The 21,307-nt window shown below is 38.6% G+C and overlaps 1 protein-coding gene across 1 annotated transcript in view; it reads left to right on the forward strand.

Annotated features, from left to right (window-relative positions):
* Window positions 1-500: 500 nt before the first annotated feature.
* B3GLCT (beta 3-glucosyltransferase) overlaps window positions 501-21,307 on the forward strand; it is a 49,730-nt gene continuing 28,923 nt past the window's right edge. The window contains exons 1-4 of the mRNA XM_039566103.1: window positions 501-718; window positions 8,514-8,575; window positions 10,955-10,994; window positions 14,027-14,136. Coding sequence (XP_039422037.1) covers window positions 631-718; window positions 8,514-8,575; window positions 10,955-10,994; window positions 14,027-14,136 — 300 coding nt within the window. The 5' untranslated portion in view covers window positions 501-630. The remainder of the gene's footprint in view (window positions 719-8,513; window positions 8,576-10,954; window positions 10,995-14,026; window positions 14,137-21,307) is intronic.

Here is a 21,307-nt window from a genome sequence, read left to right on the forward strand (position 1 = left end):
CCCTTGCTCTGGTGGATGATGTTCCTGTTACCCTGCTGGGTAACATTTCACAGAATAATTGAACCAATTAGGTTGCAAAAGACCTCTGAGATCATTGAGTCGAACCCATGACTGAACACTACCATGTCAGCCACACCAGGGCACTGAGTGCCACATCCAGTCTTTCCTTAAGCATCTCCAAGGTCGGTGACTCCACCACCTCCCTGGGCAGCCCGTGCCAATGGACAGCTCAGGAGCGTTAATGGCTTAGGAGAGCTGTGCTTACTGGGATTGCATCGGGCAGGATGCTCACTGCCTGTCCCCGGGAGCGGCGGGCGTCCCGTGATGAGCGCCCCGGGAGCGGGGAGCCGCGGCAGCGCGGGGCCGCAGGGCGCTGCCTCTCCCGCTGCCGCCGCCAGAGGGCGCGGCGGCCGCCGAGCGCCTCCCCCTCCCGCCGGCGCTGGCGGCCGGTCCTGCCGGGGAGGAGGGAAGGGGAAGGGAGGAGGAGGAGGAGGGCGGGCAGGCGGCGACGGCGGCACCGCCACCAGCCGGAGGCCGCTCGCCCGTGCTCCTGCGGCAGAGGCGGGCAGCCGGGCGCACCGTGCCCCTCGCTTCCTCCCCGCGCCGTGCGGCTCAGCGGCCCCCGCCAAGATGTCTCGGGAGCTCGGCTGCAGCCGCTGGCTCCTCTTCGCTGCCTGCACCCACCTCGTCTTCCTTCTCCCGCCGCTCCGCGCCCGGGGTGAGTGGCGGGGGCCGGGCCGGGACGCCATGGCGAGGTGAAGGGAGGAGACCCGGGACGCTCGGCCCCTCCGAGGAGGTGATGACAGGGAGGAGGGCACGGAGAGCCGGAGAGCTCGGAGCGGCGCCGGAGCCGCCGCCGCTTCCTGCCCGCTCTATCCCGCCCCGCGCGGGGAAGCGGGCGGGGGAGCCGAGGTGCCCCTGTTCCCGAAGTTTGTTGGCGATCCGGGCTGGAGCGCGGCCGGGCGGCGCGGGGTCCCTGCGCGGCGCCGGCTGCGGGGGCAGTGTCGGGAGCGCCTCCCGCCCCCGGGGCCGTGTGCGGGGCCAGGGGGTGAGGGCAGGGACAGCCTGCCCCGGGGAAACCGGCCCTGGGATCGGGAACAGCTTCGTGGAACAGCCCGCCGGACCCAGCGCGGAGCACTCGTGCTCGTGTTTGGGGAGCGCCGCACTGACGGGGTGTTCTGCTCAGGGCGGGGGGAAAGGGAGAACCGCCCGGCTGAAATGCCAGCCGAGAGGAAAGACATATGCTACTGTGTTTTAGAGATGTTTTCCATGTGTTTAGTCAGGTGGGAGAAGATTAAAGGAGAAAGATTAGTAGTATGTCAGCGGTTGGGTTGCTACAGGCTCCTGGAGTTGGGAGCTGTTGGCGCGAGTGTAAGAGACAGAAGTAAATGTTTACATCTGTTCTGTTTCTCATTATTTCTATTCCTGAATATTTCTGTCTTTGTCAGCATAGGCTTGTCAGTTTGTTGTGAGCCTTTGGATTTGATTCTCTTTCACTGCTATGGCTTGTGCATCAAAATCATGCAGGGGAAAACTGGTACTAATAAATCACGTTTTCTGCAAAGTAAAACGGTGATATTTTGGTTTTTCTTCTGCTAAACACTTTTCCTTTCACTGACACAGCTTGGTTTTTGGAGCAGTCCTGATCTCTACAGCTCTTCCTAAAGCTGCATTTCATTCTTTCTGGGATGAGTAGTTTTGCTCCAGTAAGGTACTATAGCACTTGTAACCTCAAACAGATTGTAATCACAGTCAGAGAATAGCAGCTTCAGTTTTTTCCCCTATATGTGTTTATTGTATATACATACATACATACATACATGCAGGTAGAAAGCAGAAGTGGAAACACTTGTATTCTTGTTTAGTAGGTCTCAATTCATGCTTGTATGGAATTTATTCACCAGAAGCTTCCTGCAGTATCATGGTTCTCTTTTGGTTTTTTAATACCTTTTTATGTTACAGAAGCCATCCTTTCCCAAATAACCCATGCTTTTGAGATGGTCTGGATAGGGAGTTTGCAAAACAATCAGCTTTGTTCTTGGAAAACAGAAATAATTTGGTTTGCTTTCCAGAGAAGCAAACAGCTTGTCTGTCAGTAGTTAAGTAATTTCATAAATTCCAGCTTGCAGGTGGCAGCTTACAGAATGCGAAAATGTGTTCAGATGATTTTGTATGGTGTAACTTCTAGGCAATCAGAAGGGATCATGATGATGCTTTTTCTTCTACTGTTTTTCTTTGCTTGCCTCTTATAAAGATACTGGTGTTCACAGCACTCATTTAGACATTTCACTGATTCAAAGTGGTGATTTCAGCTGCCTTCGTCCCATATGTGCCATTTGTGTAAAGAAATATAAGTAGTTGCTTTTATTTTATGAAAAGCTTCAGATGCTGTAAATTTGCTTGCATCACCCTCTCCTCTTCCTCCTTCCCCTGCTCTCTCCCTATTTTGTGTTGATGAATCTGTAATTCATTCTTATCTGGCTAAACCAGAGTCTTTGATGCTGATAGGGTGGCAACAATGAAGAAATATTATAAAAGCTTGCATATAAATACATGAAACTAATTTATAGTGCTCACAGGCTGTCTCATCATGGAAGATGCCATCTCTTTGACTGACAGCATCAATGCAAATTTTCTCTGGAATCATGTCAATCCATAGAATCTTATGTTCTTTGAAAACTTGGAAGGGGTAAGAAACCCAACCAAAACAAAAATAGGCCTTTCATTAAATTATTATTAGAAGTACAAAGAAATTCTATTTTAAATGTTTTCTCTACGGTGTACAACATAATCACTAGCTGTCATTATTTGAAGTGGTTATTGTTAGTCATAGTTTTGCCATATATTAAGTCATAGAATTGTTACTTTTTTGTAGCTCATTTAAACTGACCCACAGCTCAGTGAGGTAGTTGGAACGACTCTGGGGTCAGTCAACCTTGAATCAGACTCTAAAAGAGGAGTGTAACAGAAGTGTTGCTTTTCTGTCTCAGGTGAATTAGTCTGTGAAAGCAAAGAGTTAAGTCCTCAGTTTTTAACATCATTTGCACTTCAAGGACATATAATTGTAAACGTTTGGAAGGTGTTTATGCTTGAAAGGTTATTACTGAGGAAAGGATTACGTTTACATATAAAATGTGATATTATATAATTGTATATATTTATCCAGTTTACTGTATTTTAATGCTGCAGTGTTTACATCCATTTTTTCTATCCTGCACATATTCCTGCAGTTCGGTTGCTGAACAATGAAAATAATTACTGGGTTTTATTTTCTAGCGTTATAATCAAGTCTATTTACTTACCAAAATTTTAATGGAAATAATGGAATACTTGACAAAAATAATAGGAATTGGAGGAATTTAATTGAATAGGAATTCTCATATTTCATGTCCAGGTTTTTAAAAGGATCCAAAAACGTTGTCTAGCTTTTCCAGTGGATTTTAGTTCTGCTCTCAAAAAACATAAAGATAAGATTGATGATAATACAGAACTTTAAAGTCTTTCTAAAATTTCTTTCCTTTTCTTATCCTCAGTTCTTGGCCATTTAGCAAAAGGAGGGTAGTCTGCTTCTGTCTGCTGTGCCAGATGACATGATGTTAATGCACAACGTGTGTTAAAAATCTTCAGAGTACATAATGCATTAAATAATGAAATGACAAATACAAAATTACAGGTTGCATTTAAGATGGTGCCTTGCTGGTTTTTTTAATGCTTTGGGTAGCTTTGTTTATGAGAAACTGTACAGTTAATCACCCTGGTCTTTTGGTTACTGGTACCTACAGGGCTTGAACTTTTACCAGCTAGTAAGTTTCTCCTTGCAATATATTTTCTCTGTGCTCTATGGCAAGTCAGTGGTCCTACTGAGGTATGCTTACATTGTATTAGAAAACACAAAAGGACTAGAGGAAATTCTGGATTTTTCAAAGGTACCTCTAGCTCCAGAGATTGAAATGTGTTTTAGGGAGTTATACTGAAAGAAATCTGTTGCAGTTGTCTGAATTAATAATGATGTTCGAGCATGAATAGTTTCTGGTTTAGGATAGTAGCATCTGATAGCTCCTGGACATAGGTCATCCTTCTTTGTGCATGTATGCCTTGCACACAACAAAAAGATGTCCTTCACACAGAGAATTTATGGTTTCTGCCTGTGTTGTACAAGTGACCTGGCCATGAGCTGCATCTGGGGTTAGAATATTTCTGTCAGTGGTCTACTCCCTGGAACATCTTTTTCAGAAACCCCTTGGAAGTGAACTGCAGGTGAATGAATTAATCTTGGAGATGTCCACTTGTACCAAGGCACTGTATTTTCTACCTACCCTGCAGTCCCTTTGTTGATATGTTGCAGGCCAGCATGTTCTTCTCCTGCTGCCCTTTTCCCAGTAAATCCTTAGAAGAGCATATTTATTTCCATGCTGAGAGATCAGGTTGCTTAGCCAGAACAGCACAGTCTTGGTCACAGTTGATTTCTGAAGACTGCTTTATCAAATTAGATGTGCATAACAGATTTGCTAATCAGGTAGAAGAGTGTTGCTAAGATAAATCCATACAGTCTGTGTGCGTGAAAAGCTTCATTACTGTTGGGTGAAGACTCTTGAGGCTTTTTTGGTGGTGTCTTCAGGGGTCTGTTAGTCTGTTTTGTGAATGGTTCTTTAGTAGTTTACAAATAGTCTGAACAGTTCTTGTCTTATTAAAATGTATTAGCTGGAAAAAGTCTTCCTGATATATTTAACATAAAAGATACCAAGTCATTCTAATGTGTTTAAATGTTGGAAGAGAAGGGGAGGCTGCCTTTCTGAAATCGCAGGGAATAAGAATAATGATATAGCGAGAGACTTTAGCATTCATTGCATGTATTGGTTTGCTGAATAAATTAAATGTGTGAATGTTGAAATTGCACTGTGTGACAGGGTCAGAGCTGGTTGATTTTCAAGGTTCATCTCCTACAATAGTGATCCATCCCCACATGCAGGAGGGCAGGCAAAGATGGCAGGAGGCCCACATGCACAAACAGGAGCTCCTGGCAAAACTCAAACATGAAAAGGAAGCACACAAAAGATGGAAATACAGTCAGGTCATCCCAAGAGTAACGTGGAGATGCTGTCTGAGAGTGCAGGTATGCCATTAGGAAAGCCAGGGCCCACCTGGAGTTGAATCTGGTGAGGGATTCAACTTGTGAAAGGTAAGAAGGAGAGCTTCTGCAGGTGTATCAGCAAAAGGGAGACTAGGGAAAGTAATAATAGGCCTTCTTATGAATGGGGGACAGGGATAGAAAAAAGGACATGAAAGAGGTCAAGGAACTCGGAACCTTCTTTGCCTTGATTGGTATTATTAAGACTCACCTTCAGCAGTCCCAGGCCCCTGAAACTCATGGGAAGGTCTGGAGCAAAGAAGAGTTAATCTTACTGGAGGAGGACTGGTTTAGGGAACATTTAAACAAAATGGACATACAGAAGTCCACAAGACCTGATGGCAAGCACACGCAAGTGCTGGTGGAGTTTGATGATGTCAATGCAAATCTTTATAATCTTTGAAAGGTGGTGGTGACTGGGGGAGATTCCTCAAGGCTAGAAGAATATCACCCTGGTCTTCAAGGAGGGCAAATATAAGTTGGCTGGTGCTACCTCAGTCCCTGGGAAGGTGGTAGAGCAAATAATCCTTGGTATCACTACCAAACAGGAAGGACAAGACAAACATACGAAGGACAAGAGGGTGATTGGGAGAAGTCACTGTGTTCTAATGAACCATCTGACTTGGTGGGCTCGTGGGCTCTGATGAATGGCATGATGGCTCCAGTAGTGTTTAACCTTTCATTAATGACCTGGACAATGGGATGTGCACCCTCAGCAAATTTGCAGAGGATACGAAATGTGCAGGAGGAGTTGATGCACCATCTGGTTGTGCTGCCATTCAGAGGGACCTCAACAGGCTGGAGAAGTGGGCAGACAGGAAACTTGGGAAACAGAGTTCAGTGAAGGGAAATACAAAGTCCAGCCCCTGACTAGGAGGCACCTCATGCAAAATTGCACACGGGGGGCACATTGTCTGGGAAACAGATTTGCAGAGGACTGGAGAGTCCTGGCATGCAGCAAACTGATCATGAACCAGCAGTGTGCCATTGTGGCAAAGATGGCCAGCAGCCCCTGAGCTGCAGTGGGAAGAGTGTTGGCAGCAGGGCAAGGGAGGTGACCCCTCCTGTCTGCTCAGCACTAGTGAGACACACCTGGGGTGCTGTGTCCAAGTTTGGCCTCTCCAGTACAAGCGAGACATGGACATACTGGAATGAGTCCAGCAAAGGACCACGAAGATTATTAATAGATTGGAACATCTGACAGACAAGAAGAGGCTGAAGGAGCTGGGGCTGTTTAGCCCGGAGAAAAGAAGGTTCAGGGAGGACCTCCAAAGTGTAAATACCTGATGGGGTGCAGTAAAGAAGACAGAGCCAGACTCTGGTTCTTAACAGGACATGAGGCAGTTTACACAATCTGAAATACAGGAAATTCTGTTTGAACATAATTACTTCTTTCTTTGGGGTTTGTTTGTTTGTTTATTTTATTGTTTGGTTTTTTTTAAATCTAAGAATGATTGAACACTGGAAGAGGTTGCTCAGACAGTTTATGGAGTCTGTTCTAAAAGATAATCAAAACCTGACTAGACAAGGTCCTGAGGACCCAACTCTGGGGGGTTGAACTAAATGACCATTAGGGATCCTTTCCCTCCTCAACAAATCTGTGGTTCTGTAATACCAGGATGAGTAGGTTGTTTAATTAATTCCCTGAAGAGCTTTGTCTGTGCTCTCAAAGATGTAGTGTGAAAAAGGTGATCTGATTATTGTTTGATTTATTTCAAGGATCATGTGTATTAATATTGTATAAAGCTTAGGAGCAGTGTGGCATGGGTTATTGAATGCACTGTGGTGACAGAGGCAGCATCTCTTGTCAATCACAGTTGTCTTAGGTTCCATGTGTCATTCTTCAGGTGCATATTAAAAACTTAAAAATTAGGCTTGTGAATTTATGAGGTGATACTTCTTCAGGTTAATGCTACATAATTAATACATTTCCTGGAATAAGGATGTTTTGTGTTGATCTTGTAATTAGGATCGTGTCAAGAAGAAAGTGTGGATCTGGTTTGTGTGGGGGAAGCTATTCCTTGTCTGAATCTGTAAATACTGTTATTTTGGGAGAAAATGAGGAAAATGACCTTGAGATTAGCTCAGTTGGTTAGAGCCTGGTGCTCATAACACAGATACAATCCCTGTACTGGCCATTCACTTAAGAGTTAGTTGTGGGTCCCTTCCAACTCAGAATATTCTGTGATTCTGATTTATGGGCACCATGAGTCAGTCTGCTATGTTAGAATGATGTCTGGATCTAGTGGTGTGATTTGAGATTCAGGTTAATCAGGACCTGAGACACCAACCCCTGCTCATGGACACTTGATGAAATTTGATCTCCAGCTGGAAGAGAACAGGGATGTAGGTATTCAGAGATGGGGCTCCCTAGACCTAGGACAATCTTGTCTTGCTCTCCTATGTTGTAGGTTTCTAGTGTGTCAGAGGAATGATAATGGCTAAAAACTCACTTTGAAGTCAATTTCAAGCAATAAGTAATTTAAATATGTAGTGAGACAATCCACTTGAATCTGTTTTCTGCCCCAGTTTTTAAGAAGACCATCAATTTGACCATGATGAATACTATCTTGAATTCCTTCCAAATTGTAACAATTTACTTTCATTTGCATCTCTTTAGTACTTTTAAGAAAAAGATTTCTTAAGAAGAATCTTAGCAAGGCTTTCTAATGTGAAATGGAACTACTTTTACAAATGAGCAGGCTGAGACGAATTGATTAAGTGACTACATCAATAACAAAAAAAGCAACACCAGAACCCATTTTACAATTATTTTTCTAATACAAACCAGAAGTGTATGCAAAAGGTGGTGTCACTATAAATAGTTTAAGATAATACTATTTCTGTGCAGATTAGCTCTGTTCTTTTTGTGAACATTTATTTGGGTCTCTTATATTTACAAGTTTGACTGTTGTTCGAAGATGGCATTCGAAGCCTGTGATAGTCATCTTCACTTTGATAGAAATTTCTGTCAGCCACTGTCAGTTTCTGTGGTTCCAAGAGAAGCTTTGGTAATCCAAACTTCAACCTAAAAACAGTGGACTGCAGGTCTCCCATTTGGTAGCACATTAGGCTGCTATCAAGTGAGCTACTGGACTGAACAGATTTTTTTTTTAAGGATTTATTTGCCTTGAAGCCAAGAAAAATTGGCTTCATATCAAAGAGTATTTTTTTTCAGTGATGGTATAGGAATTGTCAGGCAGCAAATGTATAAATTCTATAAGAACACACTCTCATGTTCACAAAGATTATCACAAATACAGTGTCATTTAATGTGAAAAATCTACCTAAATGATGGGGGGGTTGGGGGTTTTTTTGCTGTAGAACTTTGTCAGTTGTGAAAGTGAGCTCCTGTAATGTGAAAAAAGTCTGGTTTTTCTTTCAGCTTTTGCTGTAAGTGTAGTTCCTGAAGGTGCAGAAGATGAGACTGAACTACCAGTACTGCAGGTAATAAATTTTAATTGCTAGAGCAGGAACATTTTACAGACATTATAAAATAAGCTAGAATAGACCAGAGCAGAAAGCCTAATATCTGTAGCATTGATTATTTTGACCATTGACTCCAGTAGTACTAAATGTCATATGATGTCTTTCTGTTCTGTGTCATATAAGTTCTTAGTGCTATTGCTGTTGAGAAAAGTTTTTGAATATATAACTTTTATTATTTTAAAGACAGGTTTTACTTTCTTCTTGGTTCTGCTAAGTATGTAATACATTGAGAGGGAAATGGCTGCCTCTCTGCCAAATTAGCATTATTACATATTACCATTCAAGTCACGGCTCAAGCAAAGCTTAGGTATGAAATTTCAAATTAATAGATTAGGAGAACTAATGGTCAGAGCTAGCCCTAGCTTTAAATAGCATAATGAGTGTTAGGTGTGTATGCATGCATGTCCTTTGACAGACTTCTGACTACCATTTTTATATGTGTATGTATTTGTAACAGATATTTGTGTATGTATAAAAGAAATTTAAGGGAGGAAAATAAAAGTACTGGAATGAATCAAGAGTTAGAATCTATAGCTGCTATTTAGATCTAGTGATCTGACATCAAATACAATAGAAGTATAGTCAGAAGTACGTATTTCTAAGTAATTTTTGGTTTTGATGGTGATTGCTGTACCTACAGTAATTTTTCTAAATGAAAAATATCCCTATTGCAAACTGCTGATCTGCGCAGTGTATCTGGGAGGCTCGGTAATGGCATTCTGTTGGCATTACTAGTAGGTTGCTGTTTGATAAATTCTGTTACTGTCTCAATCCAGCTGTTATCCTTCTTAGACAGGATATAATTTATGAAGGCACTCCTACTATTTTAGTTTCAAAACCTTCCCTCAGATGAAGTCAGAGGTGCTTCCTAGAACTCTTCAGGCCAAAATATCTTTTCCCCCCCACTTTTTAAAAAAACATTAACAGGAATATAACCAGCAATAATTGTTTTGTGTTTTTATAAAAATAATTGTAAATATGGCTTGTTCTTCACACTGTGTACCACAAAACACATAGATTTTTGTTTGCACAGGAAATAAATCTTCCTATGTTTTCTCTGATAATAGGTTAGCTTAGAATGTTAACTTACTGTGCTATAATGACAGTGTTGTGTATAGATATCAAAAAAAATTAGTGTTTATAAGAAATCTTTTAAACTTTACTGACCCAGGCAGCAGAAAAAGGGTCATAAGAATGGATGCAATTGCAGTAATTTTTGAAAAGGTTTAACAGAGGGCTACCAAGGAAGTTGGAGCTTATTCATTTCAGTGTAAAAGTCAGAGGAAAGATCATCTGATGCAAGTAGAGCTAAAAGGATTACATAGATCTGATATTTTAAAAAAAGGGAGGGGGCTAGGTATTTATAAATAGAAATTGGCTCAAGGGTAGGAAAACTATGTATGAGCTTCTTACCGAGGAGTGCCTTGTATGGCATTTCTGTCTGAAAGTCCTGAAACACTTGAACTGAGATAAATCCTACGACGTTCTTATGCAATTAGTAAAGATGAGTTTGATTTTTCATGTGGACAAAGCAAAGCACTGGGGTGCTGTCACCTGGGATAAATTGTGCAACAAATGAAGGCTCTGTTTTCCTTTGTACAGTTTTCTAGGCAGTGCAGAGCTCTTTCTCCAGTCCTCTCTCTCTTAAGCCACACCTTTCCACTCCATCTCTGTTACTTAGAAGCAATCGAATATGCTCCTAAGATATTTTTATGTGTGTGTCTTGTTTCCTGGTTAATGATGCAAGTGCAGTGTCACTGTTGTCTCTTCCTCAGCACTCTGTTAAAATTCCATCACAAATGTTTGTGATGCCTGAGTAAATGCCGGTGGAGTCACATTATGTGCAACAACCTTTTGATATTTGTCTTGATACAAATTGCATTTGAGTCCTTGAAGAATTGTGTTTTGATAGAAGTTTGAGAGTAGATTAAGTGAATAAGAGTGTGCTGGGGGGTTTTTCACACCGAACAGGTGTGTTTTTATTGTAGAGCTCCATATTCCAAACTTAGTGCTTGGGAGATGCATTATAAAAAAAAAAGATATTGTTAGTAATAATTTAAAAAGCTGTGGTATAAATTGAGTCATGGCAAAGCATTTTCTATTTTTTTTTCTTACTCTTACTGTATTTTCTGAATAATAGCATGTAATATCTGTTGCAGTTCTTGATGTTTTGGGGTTTTTTTAATTTTACTTTATTTTTCATATTAGTTTTTGAGTTAAAACCTCTATGTATACATTTATAATCTGATGAGTGCTTTGACTCCCAGTGTTTTTCTGTAGAACTATTGGAGGTTTTGTGTGTATTCTTACTTGGGTTTTTTTCTTTCTTTCTTCTAGAAGACTGAAAAAAGTAGAACAATCAGTAAAATAGGCAGAGGTAAGTAGAGTATAGTGCTGTTTCACAAATACTTTTTCTTTTCTTGGTTCATATAGTTTCATCAAACAGAAAATTCTAAATCTTTGATTGTACTTGAAGTTCTTGAAGTTCAGTTTTTTGTGAACATGCACACTTGCACTGTGAAACGGATGAATTGCTTTTTGTAGCGCACTGTAGTTTAAAATAAAATTTGATGATACCTAGTAGCTGTTCTTGTAACAATTTGAGATGAAACTGAATTTTACCATTCTGCTAGGCTCTAATTGTACTTGTAATAACTAGGGTTATTATAAATTGATTGTAACAAGTTATAATAACTCTGTAATATCTAGAAGCAAGTATGTAAGAAGCATGTCAAACATTAATAGGTAAAATAGTGGTAAAACAATTTTTTGCTGCTGGACACGTGATAAATAATGAGAATAAAAATTCTGCAGGGTTCTGCCTTTTCTGAAGACGAGTCTGATGCCCTTCTGGCAAAAAGTTAACAGACCTGACTTACATTCTCTGCACTATAACCTTGGACTTCTCACTCTGCTAAACCCTCAGGACTTGGCTCTGCTTGTTCTAAAAGGACCCTGCTTAATTATGCCTGTCTTCTGGCATTTCCTAATATAACATTTGTCAGTGCTGTTAGAGTTTGAGGAGCACTGGAGAAAGTGAACATTTTGTGGTGTCTCTGAGTACTCTTTCCTGTTACTATGGTTAAAGAAAATATCCTGGACTGGATGAACTGCTGGTCTGATGTATGAAAATACGTAATTTTTTGCCTCTGCCTAATAACGTTATTTTGGTTTGGGTTTGGTTTTTTTTTAGGTCTTTTAACCCATTCCTGTAGGTAAGATGTAAGAGTTTGAAACAGAGTATAGTTCCTGATGGTTCTTAGTTCCCCTGATACTTCATTTTTCTCTTTTGAACTGTTATATACACATCAGTAGCACTTTTGGATATTAATCTTTCAAAAGATTGTTCTTTCTCTTGCTTTGTTAAGTGTTTCTCAGCTTGAGAAACAATTTAGGTGTTTAATATTATAACTATTTTCTGTTGACATTTTCATACACTGAATATGTCTTTTTATTAACTACTTTAAACTCCCTGTAGCAAAGGAAACTATTTCCATTTGATTTAATCGTCAAAGTAGATGTTATCTTATTCCTAGAAAGTATTCTGTTGTGGAATGTCACAGGTGTCATTAAGTGTACCATAAGTGAAACTAAGTGTTTCCATATCTGTAAATATACTGGTACTAAAACAGCAATTATATAAAAACAAGGTAATGTTTGTTTTTTATCTCTGTGGATGTTTTTGGTGTTGTGCATGTAGATTTAGCCCTTTGACTCTCATTAGCATCAACAAAGTGTAGTTTCAGTTTTTGCACCGATTTTAATTTTTGCACAGGAAATCCAGCAAAGATCTTGCTAGGTAGCAATTAGTTGCTATTCAGATGTTTTTATTATGCACAGGATTTTTAAGCAGTTTGTTTGGTGGTTCAGAGCATGAACAGTGTTAATTCCTATGCTGTGTAGGAAAAATGTGAAATGAATACTGATACCTTAACCAATGCTTACTCAATCTCCACAATATATCACCAGAAACCTCCCAGAATTTGACAATGTCTTGATGAATATGCTAATAAATTGAGAGAAAGTAATATTGAGGGAAAAGTAGAAAAGCAGCTTACTGCAGCTTTGAGCTGTCATAGGTCTAAATTAACAAATAACTGTTCAGAGGAACAAAGCAATGTAGTCGATCCTCAGGTCCTGGACATAGCAATCTCTCCATAATCTTAGTGCAGATATTTGTGGTTAATGCTCTTTCTGTTCACAATGTTCTCCTTGTGATCCTTCTTCATGGGCTCAGTTTTAGTCTTTTTCCTTGTCATTACTTCTTTCCTTTGGGCAGTTTTCTTCCATCTTTGTTCCACTGTTCTTCACTCATTTTATTCTATTTGCCAAGTTAGCATATAATTTATTTGGTCTGAACTTTGTTCCTTCTCCGCAATTTTCAACATTCTGTACTGATCTCATGGACATTAATTTCTTTCCTTGTAGTGCTGTCTTAAGTTGTTGTATTCTGAGTTTCCTGGTACACTTTCTACATAGTATCTGTAAAGTTCACCCTTTTGTGGCCAAACAAACAGAAGCTGCAGTATCATGTGTTACTCCTCATCTTACACAATGATTGATACTTAGTTAATGGTCTTGAGTGGGTTATACAGCATAGATCAAACTTGTTAAGAATTTTGCAAAAGGCATCTGTCCTCTGCCCTTTCTCATCCTCTGTTGTCTGCTGTGCTCTGCTTCTGAATGGGATCATATCTTCCTGTTTTTCTAAGATTTCTAAGTATTGAGGGATTATTCTATCTACTGTTGTCAAGAAAATTTGGCCACCTGTGTCATGATCTATTGTACTTTATAACAGGCACTTTTATAATCCATAAACATTTGCAAAGCTACTTCATTATTGTCTTTTAAATTTCTTGCAGTCTTCTCTCCTGTTTGAAGTTCTTACTTATGATGCCTTAAAACACTGTGAAGACTTGTGAGATACTGATGCTGTCATATTAGATAAGAGTATCAACTTAGTGTTCTCATGAGTGTGTTTCTCCATCTGATGTTCGTTTCTGGGTAGGGTTTTAAACTCTTTGTTTGGGAAGCATCTTTTCTGTTTCATGTTCATGCATTTCCTAGTGAGGGGAGATGCTGGTCTCTGACTAACACCTTTTAACTGTGATGATAAGGAATGCTGGTGTATTGGAGGAAAAGCAACCTCATGAGTGTGACTACTGTTAACTGCTGCACATCTTCCAGTCATGCCATGCTCTTTATAAACGAATCTTTAAAAGGGCTGGTTTGGATTTGTGTGTGTGTGTTAAATAATGCCTTTTTACTATTTCATGAAATGTTTGTATAATTAAAGGAATAGCTTACTGGGTAATAGATTCCCACACACACCTGGGTTCTCACTAGCTTTGGAGCAAATCAGAAAATAACTTCTTTTATCTTTAAATCTTCTTATTTGCTTGTTTACAGAATTAAAAGGAATTGTATTTGTCATCCAGAGTCAAAGTAATTCTTTTCATTCCAAGAGAGCAGAAGATCTAAAAAGAGATATTTTGAAACAGGCTGTAGATCTTGGAAAGGTATGTTGAGATAATATAAAGTGCACCTTGTTATATATGCTGTTATTGCATTTTACTAAAAATACTGAGGTTTGTTTCCTTTTTATCAAATCCATTCTATTTCTTTTGTTGTTTTCTGTGTGCTTATAAGAAAATTATTTCACTGGTTATTTACTGATTGTATGCTGTGATTTATCAGTACTTCTAATTTCAACTATCAACTTTTTTGTGTAACAGCTGTTATTGTTTGGATGACATTTGATGCAAAAATGATAAGAAAGACCTGGAAGAAGGCAATTTTCCAATATGCCTGTAGTGTGTTTATGGAAAAAAAAAGAAAAAAATGATGTAGTCTTTATGAAGTGAAAAACATAACAATTTAATTATTAGAATAATTTTAGGTGAGTATTTTAATAGAGCAAATGAATTTGCTGTAATGTAGATTTCATTGCTGTAATGTCAGAATTTCATTGCACAAGTTTGACATCATGGCAGTAGAGCAGAAATGTGTGCGGACATTAAAATCCTAAGGCAGGATTCCCCACTTCTGGATGCAGCAGTCCTCCACACCTCCCTCGCCCCTGTCCCTCAGTGATGCAGCACCTTCCCTAACTATTCCTTGTTGCTCTGCCACCCCTCTGCAGCCTGAGCACTCTGCCCTTGACCTGCTGGTGGGTCATGCTGACCTGAGAGCTGCATGCTGTACTTAACATTCTAATGTGAAATTTGACTTGTAAAGCTTAAGCCTAGAGAGAAGATGTTTTTAAGAAACTTATATTGAAAGTTAAGTGTGCATAAACAATACTTTATTTTCTTTGTCTTTTATAAAATTAAGAAAAATTTAAGAGTGGCACACATCCCCTGATGTGAAATAGCTTGCTGTGAGGTTATTTGACCTATTTCTCATTTCCATGTTCTTTGTTGTAAAGGAAAAAGAAGTCTAATGTAAATTGTCTTAAGTACATTAGTCTTGTAGTGCCTAAATCAGACTGCTGGATGTTTTAGGCTTCATTTATCCAAGCTTATCAAACCTGTTGTAATTAAATCCATTCTAAATGTAATTTTTAATCCTTTAATGAAATCAGTCATGTGAACAGCCTTTGTTCTGCAGAGTTCTGCTCTTTCAGAGTCCTCTTCGGAATTGAGACAAGTGTTCAGATACAATGTGTGCAGAGAGGATTATGGTGTCAGTTGTTAAACCCAAGGATTTTAGCTGAGTTCTGTAATTGATGTCGCAGAATATGAGTAATGAAAAGTTCAGTTAGTGGAAGTACAAATGTTTTCAGTGAGGCAGGCATATGTTTTGTGGGAGAGAGGTAAAATCTTCTTGTAATCAGGGTTGTACCTGAAACTGATGTGGCTTCTAAAAAACTTTATTGCCTAATTAAAGAGATGCCTTTAAGGGAATGCTGAAATGGTGATGCTTTTCCAGTATTAGAAGTTACCTCTTCAACAGCAGTCATGGTGACTTAAGAGAATCAGTGATGGAAATCCCACCAAAAATCTCGTATCTGAAATTTGGGGAAAGGGGAAAGCCATCGTACAGGAAAAGAATCAACAGTCATAGTCAGCAGGTACTTGGTATGCCTTGATTGTTTTGGTCAACTCACAATGCCACAGTGAGGTATGACCCAATAATGCTGATTAGGGAGATGGGGCAGATAATCTCTGCAATCCTGCATATCAACATTTGAAGTTAGCATTTTTCATTGCAAAGAATACCTATGAAATTATTAGTTTTGGGCAAAACCAGTTAAATCCTTGTGTTTTAAAGGACAACTGCTGTATCGAAACAAAGGACTGAATTATCAGGTTCACTCCTCTGTTGTTACAGGCCCAAGCAATAGATGTTTAGTCCATAAGGTTTCATTAATTATTTTCTACTGTTTTAAAATGGGACATGGAAGCCAACTGCTAGATTTGTGTTACTTCATTAAACTAGCATATATGTCTCACTTCAAAATGGATTAAGTAACTGATATTAATGCTTACAAGTGATTTGTTCGTTTATTTGCTTCTACAGTGTACTTAAAACATTTTTTTAATGTGAAACCAATCTGTAATTGCAGTCACCAGTAGATGTCAGTATTTTGCTCTTGCTTAAAAGCATTTTCCATAGCGATTTATTGAACATTAACCAAAACTCTTCAGCTAGAATTTAACAATGGCAAAAATTCATTACAGTTTCTACCAATCTTCTTAATTTCCTGAGATTCCTGAACATTTAACCTCTGTAAACTAGACCTTTGTAAGAAGCACTGAATAAGAGTGAGGAAGCTGTTGGGAGCATAAAATGGTAATATTTGGGACTACACCCTTTCTGTCTTAAAAAGTCAAAATCAGGATTACTTTTCAGCTATTACATTTAAAATGAGAACACAGGTAAAATAAAGTTTTGGAAAAATTACCGGTTTAGATGCAGTCAGTGCTTTTTAATTGCCCGTCATTGTGACACTGTTTAGAAGACAAAAGTCTGTGTATTTCCCTATGAAAACTGGTCTGGTAGAGTAAGAGGTTTTTTTGCTTTGGGTCTGAGGGTTCTTATGTTGAACACACTCAGCCAATTCAAAAAACTGTAATTTTTCCTGAAAAGTCTGGAGTTCAAATGGGGTCCTATGTTTACCAAAAGAACTATAGCAAATTAATACTCTTCATTATGGAGTTAAAATAAAAAACCAAAACAACAAAACAATAAACCAATAATGTAAGAATATTTTAAAACTCTTACCATGGAGTATTGGAAAATGAAAATGAGTGTCACATACTTCCATGTGAGTAATAGATGATGTGAAGTATGAATTCCATTTTATAGAAGTGTTGTAACTCTAATTTGCAGTATTTTTACTACTGGGCTTACTTTGTTTTTAGCAAAGTCGTGTATATTGTGACATCACACAGAAATGAAGTTTCACACATTTAAAATACCTCTGCATATAAAGGGAAGTACTGCTCATTTTGTGAGTTTTGTGAGACTGTTACTGTAGTGATTATTAACATCAGTTTGAATGAAACAAGTGCAGTCCAAAGTGTGGAACTGTATGTAGGAAATGGATGTATACTATGTTTCATGAGTAAGTGCTTGCTTTAGTTAATATCATCATTAAACTTTCAAAATACCATTTTTTTCTTTAGTCCCCCAATTTCCAGTTGACTGATGTGAAAACAAGTGACAAATGTTAGGAGCATCCTATAGTTTTGTTCCTGTTTGTTTAAAACAATTTTGCAATATCCTATTTCCTGAAGCGCAGCCAGAACAAAGATGATCAGAAACCCAGCTGGCCTGTGCCAGTGGTCTGTGCCTCAGAAGTTCAGTGTCTTCGTTATCTTACAAGATCATGCCTACACAAGGTTCTGTTTTTCTCCTTTCAACACAAATTAATTGTAACTCAGTGTCTTAGCTGCTGATCTCTGGTGTTGAAAAGCCTCTTAGTGCCCATGTCAGTGTTACTGTGTCATTAGGTTCATGGCCACAGTATCTGTTGCCAAGGTGCCAGTGACCATTGGGCACGGATTGTGTGCTTTAAAAACCTGTTATTTTTAATTGCCTAGGCTGTACTGATGGCAGCATGCACTGTTTTAATAATATGGAAGATTTCTTTGTTAAAGGATTGGAGAGGGGGAAAAAAGTAAAATTAGTTTGCTTCAATTTTGAGGTATGTATGTTAAGCCATCACCACATTCCTATCAGAAATTATCTGTCTCCAAATTGTTCCTATTGATGTTCTGGCCATCTCTGAGAGATTACTTTCAGGGAGTTTGTAGGCAGTTATCTTTTCTTTCCTTAATTTGCTAGTGAGACATCCTGGGTGAATTAATATTTCCTGAAGTTCTTCCTAGCTCTGTTTTCACATTTGATTTCAGATGCTGGAGTGAAGCTAGCTGAAGTTCTGTTTTCTAAAGTATTCCTCTGTTATTGTTTTAATACTATTTCCTATATTCAGAATACAACAAATTCAGAATTCACTATATTCTGACATCCATATCTCACCTGAAATTTTCAAATTTTCAATACTATCAGGCTATGATAGAAACAACTCTGAAAATGTTTTTCTTGGGCTGTATTCTCCTTATTTCATTCCATGATAGATATATTCCACAAATGAATGGCATACATTCCTCTTCTTGACCTACAACAAGCTCTGTAGTTAAAATTTCCCAGTAGTTCTTGGACTAGGTCTGAACTTATTGTAAAGCTCACATGCAAGTTAATAATGTTGTAGTTAGAAAATTTAGTGGAAAAACTTCTTTTTCAAGGCAACTGAGTTGTTATTAAATTGATTTGTATGTTTAGATAAAATAGATACAACTTGCTTGAGACCTTTCAAAATTAATGCCATAAATGCAATGCAATGCATAATATACCTATTGCTTCAATTTTCAGTTACTTGCTTAAATTCAGGATTCTAGTATGAAAACCCTGTTTACTTCTCTCCCTCCTGTAATGGCTTCCCATTCCATGGAAGCCACTTTCCAGCTGAGGCTGATAAGGTGATTCATTTTTTGATCTTGCGGTTTTAACAAGGTTTAACAGATTTAAGTGAAGTGTTGGACTACATTCTGACCTGCCCCTCCATCTCTGTGTCTACAGTAGGTTGTCTTTATGGCAAGGTTTTCCACCATATCAAGATCAACTCTATTTTTATAATTAAAACAGATATGGTTTAACTTCAAAAGCTTTAAACTTTTTGATTTCTCAGTATTACTAGATCGATTCCCTTCGCGTTTTTGTTTAAAATAATAGTGTGCCCTTTGTTTCCTTCCTAGCAACAACTTCCTTTTTTTTTTGGCAAGGATTTATTTGTTCTTGTGTTTGTAACATCATCCATAACTTTAATATTTACATTTATTTTCCAAATCTGACGACACTTATGTGGGGAGAGCTTGCAATATAGAACCCTAATAAGTGTGTGTATTTAAGTGGTCAGTGTATAAAGTTCCTATTTCCACCTTTTTATCTATGTTAGCACCTGTGTTTGTTTTGTGTTGTGTTACTTACTCTGCTTGCATACATTGCCTAATATCAGTATTCTCTTGGTCATTTTTCTTTGTCTTTCTTCATAATGCTTCATTCCTTTTAGGATTTGCATTTTAAAGTGCTCATTCTGGGGCTTCAATATTTGGGTGCTCATGTTCTGAAATGCTTCTAAATTCTGTTCTGTTGAACTGTTCCAGGAAAAGTGTACTGCTTAGTTTTGAAAATGTATTTCAGAGTTGTCTTAAATCTCTTGGAGGCCAACTTGCAGGGCTTTACACATTTGAGTGACTTTTGTTTTCTTTGCTTTCCTCCAGCAGTTCTCCTGGCTTTTTGTTTTAATTGTTTGATCTTTGACTTTCTAATATGCCTTTGCTTCTCATTCTGCAAAGGTACTGGCATCCTTTTGACAATTGCTAGGCTTTATTATCAGCAGAATTGATGCCTAGCTCATTAACTGCTGAAAATGTAAAAGTTACCTACACTGTAGTGCTGGAAGGTGAACAGGATCATATTCCTCTAATGGATGCTTAGCAGATTTAAAGGAATTTGTAGAAGTTGGATAATTCTGCACTAATGAGATCTTTTAAATGTTTTAGTAGTGATGAATGGGCTCCCCTCAGCCCTGCCTTACACATCATATACCATTTTTATATAGCTGCTTTTACCAGTCAAATGTGTGGTAACTGCCTTGGCTTTTTTAATGCAGAAAATAGGACCTGTCACCTCACAGAGTTGTCTTGTCATGTCAGGGCAAAATATATACAAGAAATTTGGAAGTTTAAAGTGCTTTAGGCTAAGTGTCTCAGCCTCTCCTGCAGCAATCTCTGCATACTTAATAGGATTTGAACGAACCCGTTTTACTAAGGTATTTCTTTCCTTAGTAAAGAATAAGAGATTGCTATAAAGCTTTCTCCTCCAGTGCTGTTGGCTGTATTAAAATTGCTCAGTCATCTCTGAATAGAGTGCTCAAGTATACATGAGACTAGAATTGCTAAATCATCAGATTAAAATCATTACCTGGTGACAGTTGTTTTGTTCCTGTAAGTTCTCCTGAGCATCTATACCAGTACTTGAAATACATACACCAAATTTCTTGCCTTGTGAAAGCTTCTTTCTACTCTGCTGTTCCTTCCCTTCTTTCCTAGTTAAAAAAGGTACATTGGGTTTATTTGGCCAGAGCCTGTTGTGGGGAAAGGACCTGCTCCCTCATGTGTCACACTGATTTAGCTTGGGAGACAACTGTCTCAATCTTGCTGTCAGTGAAAGATGCTTCAGGCTTTCTGTGGATAAAAAAATCTACTTATATTGCTGATTTTGCTGATATTAAAACAATCAGCTGAACCCCATACATTGCTTAAATTTCATTGCTTGAATCATAAAGTTGTTAAGGTTGGGAAAGATCCCCAAATCATCAAGTCTTTGACTGACTACCACCATGCCCACTAAACCGTATCAGGAAGTGCCACATCTGCTCAGTTTTTTGAACACTTCCAGGGATGGTGACTCCACCACTGCCCTGGGAAGCCTGTTCCAATGCTTAACCACTCTTTCAGTGAAGAAATCTTTCCTAATATCCAGCCTGAAATGTTTTTTTGCACTGGTTGGGATTGAGAAAGATTTTGCTTTTAAGTAAAAACTCATTTTACACACTAATATTATCAACTACAATACTAAAATTCTGTCTTAAACACATTCTAAATGAAGATGTTACTCAGACCAATTGGCAACATAATTATAGCGGTTCATCTTTAATACTGGCTTTCATGAATAATAGCTATGTACTGTATACCTCATGTCTGTCTTTTGTATGATTGCATTTATTTAGAATTCTTGTAAACTCTGAGCTCTGGTTCCTCACTGCTTTTTATTCACTCAAGTGAAGACCAAACAAATGACACTTTACTGCAATATATTGTTGTTATTCTAGGCTACTGTTTTATTATACACATCTGTGGTAGCATTTAAAATAAGCACTCAAAACTTTTCAAGATTTTTTTCCATATCTTTTTATTTGTCTCGTTACAAAATAGTATTTAATTTGTGATGTTGGTGATCAGTAGCTCTCAAAAGAACAGAACAGGGAAGATATGGGATATCTAAGGGGAAGATGGAGGATCCTAGGGGAGGAAAAAGAAAATTAAATGCAAACTAAATTGGTGATAACTTTCATATTGGATGAGATTTTTCCTCCAAAGCTACACTTTTTATTTAGCAAGT

This window comes from Corvus cornix, chromosome 1 (assembly GCF_000738735.6).
Source record: "Corvus cornix cornix isolate S_Up_H32 chromosome 1, ASM73873v5, whole genome shotgun sequence".
Classification (NCBI taxonomy): domain Eukaryota; kingdom Metazoa; phylum Chordata; class Aves; order Passeriformes; family Corvidae; genus Corvus; species Corvus cornix.